This window comes from Juglans regia, chromosome 9 (genome assembly GCF_001411555.2).
Source record: "Juglans regia cultivar Chandler chromosome 9, Walnut 2.0, whole genome shotgun sequence".
Lineage (NCBI taxonomy): Eukaryota > Viridiplantae > Streptophyta > Magnoliopsida > Fagales > Juglandaceae > Juglans > Juglans regia.
Window position 1 is genome coordinate 12,741,682 of NC_049909.1, and position 10,056 is coordinate 12,751,737.

The window sequence follows — 10,056 nt, forward strand, 5'->3', positions numbered from 1 at the left end:
TACAATGGATGTTATATAGAAGGACTCAAATATTATATATCATTGCATATAATATTATAATTTATCATATGATATATTAATTAATTGATAGCATATTAGTTAAAGTATATTTAATATTTTATATGGTCAATAGTGATAAGTTGAATAAAAATTATATGATTAATTTATACAATTACTATATAAAATAATATATATTTAAAAAAACACACTCCGAGACTAGACTATAAAAGAAATTAAATAGACGTCAGAAAATGATCATCAATTTTCCTTTTTTAAAAAAAAAAAAACTAAAATGAAGATAAACAAAACCAAACCATTAAATTAAAATAATAAAAAAATATAATTATATCCGAAGTTTCAAGCCTTCATGCGTGGGAGGTAGGAACATCCGTCCGGCTCCCCCCAAACCTTAAGCCATCTCTGAGTGGCCAGAACCAAGCTGTCCGGAGGTGGCTCAAAATTTGGACCGAACTCGCCGGGTGGGGGTGGGGGGGGTTTTCTAACCCCCCAGCATCCTCCATCCAAAGCAATATTTTGAATGCCGTATCAAAAACAGTATCGGTCAAAGCACTAAAAAGAAATATTTCAATATCGGTACCGTTTCGGAATAGTCGATATATTAATAAATTATATATAAATTATAAATAGCTTAGCCTAAATTGAGGATAAAAAAATAAGCTTGTAGTTTAAAAAAATGAAAAAAAAAATTGAAGGCCGAAATATAGACTGGTATAGACTGAAATTGAGGCCGATATTTGGACCGGTACGAAACGTATATGATATCTGTACCGGGCCACCGGCCCAGCGGCCGGTATTGCAAATATCGACTATACCAGCCGGTATGGTACGAAATTAAAAACAATGATCCAGAGGGCAAAGGGAGGTTTTCTTTCTTTTCTTCCTTCTTTTATTTTTTATTTTTTATTGACACCGAGTCTTCAGAAATAGCGGCTTAACTATTTTCAATAATATTGCTTAATATTTTGTAAAACAATATAAACTTTTGGGTTTATTTTATAATTTAACAATTTATATTATTGTTTTTTCTTTTCCATTATGTAACATCCATATTAAAGTTTAGGAATCATTAACCAATCTACAAAACATCCATATTTTAAAAACAAATGCTTCAGATTTTGAAAGCTCTATGTAGTTGAAACTTCCCATAATTTTCACGGTAGAAAGATAGCTGAAGAATGGCCAAATCATACACAAAAACTGAATGAAATCCCACTGTTCAATTTCACAACAAAAATGACTGATTCGCACAAAATAAACAGACTAAACTTTTTGAACAGCTACTGTATGCTTAGAAAGAAAGCAATCCTTACATTTCAAAAATTTGTGGGAGCGCCCCTATTACAAAACGGCCTTCACATTACTCTTGGAAGGAAAATAACTACAGAAGAGCCAACCCTAATGCACCCACCAAAATTATGGAAACAAACTTCTTCCACAGTGGACAGTAATTTTTTTGATAGGTATGGACAGTAATTTTATTTAGAACAGCCTTCACATTAGTCTTAGTTCATATTCACCAGCCATCGTTATGTATCTCACCCATGGAAGAGCCTGATATCCACTTTTTTCAATTATTTTGAGATATCGAACCTGCAAAAACCCAATTCATATGAGTACAGTAACTGTGACCTATCATAATTTCATTGCTGCATCTATGATTACTAAAGAAAAACCTTAAAGGATATCATGGTTCATGTGATATATAATTTGCCCCGCCCTAAAGTGTGGGACAACCCAGTGTTGGTGAATGCGCCGGGCGCACTTAAGCACGCTTTAAGCGTATTTGTACCAACACCGGGACAACCTCTTTCTCAAAAGTCCAAGATGAACCTTGACAAGAGGCATGCAATTCAAAGTACATAACAAAGTGGTAGCCCAATTCATCAGAAAACACAAAGGTGAGGCAAAATAACAAGATTCATGGATCCTTCAAGCGACTAGAGATGCAGGAACACATACCTGAATCCCCGAGACAGTAAAATATGGTATCTCAAACTTCACACGGATGGGAGCCTTTCTTTCAGGAGTAGCTTCTTCGGAAGTTACACTAGGAAGGATATACTCTGCCCTCAACATATACTCCTAAAAGGTTCCAGGTTATGAACAAGGTTTAGAATGGAAAGGTCAAGTTGCACCAAATAACATAATTACCCAGTTGCTAATGGCATGCAGGAAAAAGGGATCCGAGTCTTGGACCAGTTCTTACCTTATTACCAGGAAAAGACTTGATTTTCCAAACCAAAGCATCATTCTCAGGAGCATATGAAGCAGTTCCCAGTGATGTTCTGACATTAGGATTTGTAGCATCGGATGGCACAGGCAACTCGATTTCAACACTTGTGGCAGTGCTGTATTAGAAATTAACCAGGGAATCAAATCAGAAACTATGGCCTTAACTTATCCTTTTTTATTTATTTTTATATAGATCAAGAAAAAAATAAAAAACTATAGCAACGACCATGAAGCACTTCATTGTCCCAGAGGCATACATAATGTTTTTACGTAGTACATGAAGACCCAAACCCACCATCCACCTCAAAAAAAAAAGTGCCACAAACAGAACTGAGAATTCGACTCAAACAAAAATTGAAGGATTCAGCATCAATATAAAAATAAAAAAGTGGCTGTACCCCTCAAAATGAAGATTTGTACCCATTCCAATCTCGAGCTTTTTTTAAGCTATTCCAGACTCTATAAATTACAGAATTTTCTACAGAAAGAGGACAAAATCATTCCAAACGCTTCAAAGGCCCCAAAAGTTAATGCTGACTAGACCAAATAACCAGATAACTTAAGTCCTACCATTTCACTGCCGTCAAATGTCCAAACCCCATATGTCTCAAAGATTTTAAAACATGAAAGCACCTGCTTGTAATTTTATCTACTCAAGAACAGAAAAAGCAAAAATGGCACACAATTGCACCTTTGTTTCTACCACCAAGAACAAGCCCAAATGTGCATTAGTTTAACACTACAAAATTTTTACCTGCGCTCCTTAAACTGGCTCCGAGCTTTAACCATGATCTCAATACGACTTCTAGAATGCCTTTCAACTTGTGCTTCAACCCAAATGAGAGGTTTTACCTGAAACCATAAATAAAGAGCTTAGATACAATAAATTATACAAAGTGACTATGACTGAAAATCAAGACACAACCGATTGACCCCATGCAGTATGATCTCATAATTTTAAGTACATCTTGACTGGCGATGGAGGCAAAAATATATGTAAACAGCAGTCAAAATAGCCATTGAACATTTACGGTGCAAACAACATTAAATGAACCTGAGTACTGAGCCTATATGTCATCAGGTCAAAAGATCCATCTGGAGGTATGAAGGATATTGTCCTGTCATTTTCAAATCGAGCCAAGCGTACACACCTGGAAAAGGGAAACGAATATGCATGAAGAAAAAGTAAGAACAAAGAAGATCTTACCTTCGAAAGTGTTCACATAGGAAATATCATAAACCAGAAGAGAAACTGAATGAGCAAAATAATCATACATACTGGTGGAACTTCATATCATCCAGATCAATGGCTTTTCCTTTTGTTGCTCCACCTTGAGCCTCCAGTAGTACTCTATCATTTAGGCCAAGCTTACACTCAGGCATACCACTATAACAAAATAGATCATGGTTAGTGTAATCCTTTGAAAGTACAGACTAGCATATCCTCCCTATAATTTTCATATATGGTTTCTCTTAGAACTGAGACCTTTATCGTACACTATATTTTGTTAAACATTAATAATGACTTCTGAATGTTACCTTGATTCTGCCAAGAGTTCAATATGGCCCTTAACATAGTCATCTATACTTATCAATGTGCAGCCTAGTGGTCAGTGGATGGGCTTGGAGCGAGCTGAAGACTCAAACATCTTGGATTCGATTCCCCAATAGGAGATTCCCTAGATTATCTAAACACAGTTTTGGCAGGGGGGCATGTATTTGGGGCTACAGGGTGGGTCCAAAAGACCTTAGCTTGGTGAGGTTCCACCTATATTTTAGTGAGTCTCAATTACTTGGTCCAGATCTTTGACTCCTTATGTACCTTTCGGCTTTGGGTTAGTATTAACCCTCATATTAGTAACTTCAGCAACTTAGGTGGCTTTCAGTTTCAATTTGTAGATTTGCATGCCATCAAGCTTACCATATAGTATGAGCTCAACTAACTGTGTCATAAGAACAGGTAATGCTTTCAAACTCTCATTCTTAATGAACTCTTCGCAAGCTTAAACAAATTACAAAAAAGATGATATGATGATGTACCTTAAATACGTTCGCATTTTTAGTGCCCCCACAACATCTGAACGTATTATTTGGCCATTGCTGTTGACAAGTATATTCACACTCTCCACCACATCCAAGAAAACCTGATTTATGATGAACAAAGCTTCAAACACAAATGAGATGGCGTCTCATTTTAATTACAAGAACATGTACAAAAGATAACTCTACTTCATTCTTCTTGTATCGTATCCCTTCACTACGCCAGGACACTGCATTTGTCACAGCCATGGGAGGACGCTGTGTAACTTCCATCCTATAAGCATCGGTCTTGATAAATTCGCTAAGAATCTTCGCTTCAGTGTATTGCGGGAAGCCAAAGTCCATAATTTCATCGAGCAATTCATACTTGCAAATTCACAAAAGGCACATCATCAGTGTGCACATTCGTTAAAACCTATCCTTAAAGTTCCGTATCTACTATCCATTCCGTCACAAACGGCATAGAAACATACAAATATTGATAAAAGCTGAGAAATGCTCTTACCACAACTACAAAATTATCTCGGAGGGATTCCTCTTCCAACTCTTCAAAATAATGCTTAAACACCTGAAAATATACTTATCAACTCCGCCCATTCTATCTCTAATATACATATTTCTTCTTGTAGTTTGAATCAACAAAACGGCTTACATCAACTAAACGATGTAGAAAGAGTAAAAGGCTGGCGGCATTGCAATTCTGCCTCGAGGCAATCATCAAGTAAACGTTATTGTATTGTATAAACATGTACGTTATGCCATTGTCGTAAATCACAGGATCTTGATATTGCGGATCGCCCTGAAACCGAGATCACGAGGGTATCAAATTAATTGGGTTTTTTCCCCCATGCAAACCAAACTGAAACTATTGGTGCCGGAGCTTTTTTCTTTAAACTAACCGTTTTGTTTTAATAATAAAAAAGTGAAACTTGCAGTGGTAAACTTGAGAAAAATGAATCAATCGGTCTGAAAACTGAATTTGCGATTTCTCACTCAAGATGCTAATAGAGAACGAACCTCTTTCTCGATGAGCTTGGTGAAAAAGTGCTCGGCCTGAGCTGCGGAGACATCGCCACGGTAATCGCGCCAAATCAAGACGCGGCCTTTTATGTCTAAGAGGAAAAGCGCCGAGGCGGCGCCGGTCATTTCTGTGAGAAAAAGAGAGATTCAGGAATCTCGATTCAAGTTCACAGTTATCAAAATCCGTGTGCTTTCTTTTAATCGGCAAGAGGAAAAAAAATCAGAAGGAAAGCGAATGGGAAAAGGAAGGTATCAACTATCAAGTCGGGGGAGGTCGAAATTTCGAGAGTGAATATGATGATTTTCCCTCTTTCTGTCAGGAAATATAAAAAGAAAAAATAAATTAAATTCAGTCACTATTTGAAAGAGGTAAAAATTAAAGAGTCGGGCTATACTTGCTATCGATAATTATGTTTTTTTTTTTTAAATAAAAAAATACATCAATACATTTAATATTAATATCATTTTTTCAATTATTAAGTAATTTTTTTTCCTGAACGGTCACATTTAGTGGACAAATTAGTTTTTTTCTAAAATTAAAAATTAATAAAATATTATTAGAATATATTTTTTTAATATTATTTTTATTTAAAAATTTAAAAAAATTAAAATTTTCTTTTATTTTATATAAAAATTTTAAAAATTATAATAATTAAAAGTTAATAAAATATATTTTTAATATTATTTTTATTTTAAAATTTAAAAAAATTTAATTATTTATCTTATTTTATATTAAAATTTAAAATGATTATAATAATTTAATGTGATGAAAATCATAGTCTTCCTCTTTCTTTTTGTAACTAAATATATATTTTTTCATGTTAAATATAAGATTCCTAATTAGTGGAAGCACCAACCCAAAGTTACACATGGAATTGTTTTTGTAAAATGCTATTTTTAAAATTTTAAATATTATTTTTTTCCAATCCTGATATATTTCAAGTAATTTCTTCTAACTTAAATTCTAATTTTTTTTAAAACGTCCCATTTCACAATTAATCAATATAATTACCTTACTTTATTAAAAATAATTTTAATTTTGAAATAACTATTCTTATTTTAAATAAAATTATAAAACAATTATAAAAGAGAAGGGTAAATTTATCATTCATCTTATCTTCCTAATACTTAAAAGCACGTATAAAGATGAACAGTAGTGAACAGTAGCACCGTTTTCTTTTTCCCGTTGGCTTTTCTCGTTACCTTCTGAAATTCAGTTCGAATTTCAATCTCTCTTCGTTCGGTTAGCATCATTTACACATTAAAAATATCTAATCCTTACATACATGTAAAATATCTTATCTTCACATATAAGAGATGAAATATCTGATCTACACACAATTCACATTTACAGAACAATTCTCAAACTCAACTCGAGGAAGAAAAAAATTTCCTGTGCTCCTGAGATTTCTTCTCGCCGTTGGTATGCCGTTCACTTCTAATTTCACCTCTAACTTTGTTTTTCTCTTTTCTGGTTCTCGCATATATGTTTCTGTTTGTCCGTGTGCCTTTGAGTGGGGGAGACGGAGGGAGACGGAGGGCTGCGCGTGGGGGACTCCGAAGGTGGGTGCGATGGTCGCCGCCTTGAGGGGGACTCCTCGGTGGTGGCCGTGAGCTTCGGTGGCGACGTACGACGGCGCGACATGAAACAAATGGGTGAAACCCATTTTCGTTCGGTTTCCGTGGGGGAGACGGAGGGCTGCGCGTGGCGGCCTTCGAAGGTGGGTGGGATGATCGCCACCTTGAGGGGGACTCCTCGGTGGTGGTCGTGCCCTTCGGTGGCCGCGTACGGCGGCGGAAAACCACATAAATGGGAGAAACTCATTTCGGTTTTCTTTCCACGGAGGAGATCCATGGCTGCGCGTGGGGAACATTGGTGGTGCCAGGGATGCTCATCGGCGTGAGGGGAACACGCCGGTGTTGGCGGTGATGATGACCGGCGCTCGGCGGCAACGGGCTGCGCTGGAGGAGAGGAGCCGAGCTCCGGAATCGCGTAGGAGAGAGAGAGAAAGTGTTTAGAAATAAAATGTTTTCCGAATAAAATGAAATATTAACTATTTATATGTTGTATTATTTACAATTTTCCATCTGAAAATATTAAATAATAATATTTTTTTTTTCTTTACAACTCTACTTTTATTCTTACTAGAATTTTATATTGTTGAATTTTTTATATAGGTTGAGCTCCGTGAAATTGAAAGTGGAAACAAAATATTTCAACAACTAGCTGTTATAAAAATATCAAAAGTATGGATCTTTTAACTTTTTAGTTTCATACTGTGAACTAATAACTGAAATAGTTTATTTTGCTTCTCTGATTTTAGAATCTTTTAAATTAATTATTTAATATCATTTATTCAATATTTATTCTGTTTGAACTTTGAGCTGTATTAAATTATAATTTCAAATTAAATGTTATTCCAACATATTTAAATGTTATATCTTATTAGTTACATATGCATGTTTATAGAAAAAAAAAATTAAAAATTGTTATAAAATTACTCATAAAATTCTACCGACAAATTTAGTTCTATATGTAAATACTTACATCAATATTTACAGTTTTACCCATATAATTATACATAATCAATTAGTAAAATATTAAAATTTTTAAAAATAAAAAATTTAATTAAATAATTTGATAAAATAGAGTATACATTCAATAAAATTAATATTGTGCATAAACTTGTATTTTAAAATATGCTTCAAGAACAAAATGAAATAAAAATTTTATGAATATTAATAATAAAGTTTGTAAATAATAGAGATGTACTTTCCGATTAAATAATTATGTAATATTTAGTCATTTTAGACTCTACTTTCAGTAACCAAAAAAACAATTATGTAATATTCACTTTCCTGACTTGCTTAAACATATAGTCTGTCTAAATCTATTATTAGAGACTTTAAACAATTATAATTTACTTAAACAATTAATTATATTATGTTCATAGACCTAATCATTAAATTCTCTTATTCTATACTAGATGTTTATATTTTAGAATAACCTAATACAGGGCAAACGTGCATCGCACGTATATACACTACTAGTATAAATATATATATATATATATTATTTTAAGTCGTTTAGAAGATTAATTGTATCATTTTTAGAGTATCGTCAGTCGAACTTTGATACACATCAATTTTTTATGCATCATATTTATTTATATTTATATTTTATTCTCTTAAATTAATTGAATTTAGAATAATGAGTAAAAATTTTCATTATCGTCATGTAATATTTGTTCAGAATGATGCTACACAATTTTTTCAATCTCTACATATTATATTTTTTTAATTTTTAAATATATTTTTAATTTTTTAAAAAAATTAATTGATTTTTTTTATTTATATATTAAATATTTGATAAAAAATAATAAAATTTTAAAAAAAATATAATGTGCGGATATTTTATAAATAATAAGAAATTGCGTAGATTTTTTCATTTGTTCATCATTGCAGACTTTACCCTACGCCAACAAAGTCAAAAAAGGCATGCAGAGTGCAGACACTGACGAAAAGAGACCAGTTTCATGTTCTTTTTCCTACACCCGCCGGCCAGTACAACCTTAAAGGCCTCGGATTAACACAACATTCTCCATGTTCTTTTTTCTTCACCCCGTCCCAGCGGCCTCCTGAGCTCTTCCAGCTGTTTCCTGCGCCTTCCCCGTGACCGTCTGCCCCATCTGACCCGCTGTCTCCTGGGCTCGTTGCTTCGCGTGCTCGAGATGCTCCGGCAGTCTTGCTCGACGCAGATAGTTGGCTATCCACGAAAGCGACGAAATCCCGGTGATACCGAATGCTCCCGATGCCAAAAACCCGGTCATAGCCAAGCCAATGAGTGCTGCTGCCGGAACCAAAACAGGGCTGCACATCACGAGCAGCGGGGTCGACACAGCGAGGCCGATAAACGTTGCCGCAAGTGTGAGACCGGACAGGAGTAGAAGGAAGCCGGCGACGGGTACGAGAGTGACGACTGCTAGAACTTTTGAAGTAGGGGGACCCTGAGCCTGACCTTTTTGTCCTGCGAACATGCCCTTCATTGCATCGGTGGGGCGTTGTTGGTGGCTCTGGTCAGCCATGTCTTGGTTTAATTTCCTGGCTCGTAAATAATGCTTTGGTTCTTTGAGAGATGGAGATAATGATCAAGAGGTTGGGGTTCTTATGATTCTATCAAGGGATGGGGTTGTGAGTTCTAACAAGAGGGCGGGGTGAACACGTGGAGTATGGTGAGTACACTTGTTCGATGGATGGAGTGTTGCATGAGAAACATGTCGCTTTGGATGGCTTTCCAGCAGGCTGATGTCTAGGACTCGTTTATTTTCGTTTATTTATTGAAATGAGACAAAATGAGATAAGATTATAGTTAAAAAATTAAATAAAATATTATTAGAATATATTTTTTAATATTATTTTTATTTTAAGATTTGAAAAAGTTGAATTGTTTATTTTATTTTATATTGAAAGTTGAGAAAGTTGTAATTATTAAATAAAATGAGATGAGATGTTTTTTCAAAACAAACGAGACCTTACTTTTGAGTAATCCAAGCCTAGGATGGTTTGGGGGTGACATGATGCGAGAATTTTGTGAATATTATGAAGATATATATTTTTTTTAATAGTATTTAGATTATTTAAATTAAGTATTTTTTAGATTTTAAAAAATAATAGAGAAAAAATTGAATAAAAAATATTATAAAGATAAAATATTATTAGAATATTATTTTATAATATTATTTT

General features: G+C 34.2%; 2 protein-coding genes across 2 annotated transcripts; both read right to left on the reverse strand.

The window, feature by feature from the left end:
• Window positions 1–1,255: 1,255 nt before the first annotated feature.
• On the reverse strand, window positions 1,256–5,691 carry LOC109015343 (AP-1 complex subunit mu-2-like). Its single transcript, XM_035694208.1, has 11 exons — window positions 5,311–5,691; window positions 4,946–5,092; window positions 4,799–4,861; window positions 4,483–4,659; window positions 4,294–4,397; window positions 3,533–3,640; window positions 3,308–3,404; window positions 3,008–3,105; window positions 2,228–2,369; window positions 1,981–2,103; window positions 1,256–1,611 (listed from the first exon to the last, which is right to left on the reverse strand). Exons 1-11 carry the CDS (start codon window positions 5,437–5,439, stop codon window positions 1,513–1,515), a joined length of 1,287 nt encoding a protein of 428 aa, XP_035550101.1. The 5' UTR covers window positions 5,440–5,691; the 3' UTR covers window positions 1,256–1,512.
• A 3,136-nt stretch (window positions 5,692–8,827) lies between these two features.
• On the reverse strand, window positions 8,828–9,483 carry LOC108982740 (oleosin 18.2 kDa-like). Its single transcript, XM_018954195.2, has one exon. It carries the CDS (start codon window positions 9,396–9,398, stop codon window positions 8,931–8,933), a length of 468 nt encoding a protein of 155 aa, XP_018809740.1. The 5' UTR covers window positions 9,399–9,483; the 3' UTR covers window positions 8,828–8,930.
• Window positions 9,484–10,056: the final 573 nt, after the last annotated feature.

Excerpts from the sequence above, each read along its gene's own strand:
- LOC108982740 (XM_018954195.2), bottom strand. The coding sequence starts at position 9,398 with ATGGCTGACCAGAGCCACCAACAACGCCCCACCGATGCAATGAAGGGC.
- LOC109015343 (XM_035694208.1), bottom strand. The coding sequence starts at position 5,439 with ATGACCGGCGCCGCCTCGGCGCTTTTCCTCTTAGACATAAAAGGCCGC. Across the intron at positions 4,398-4,482 it reads TACGATACAAGAAGAATGAA|GTTTTCTTGGATGTGGTGGA; the intron begins GTAGAGTTATCT and ends ATCATAAATCAG. Across the intron at positions 2,104-2,227 it reads AGTCTTTTCCTGGTAATAAG|GAGTATATGTTGAGGGCAGA; the intron begins GTAAGAACTGGT and ends GGAACCTTTTAG.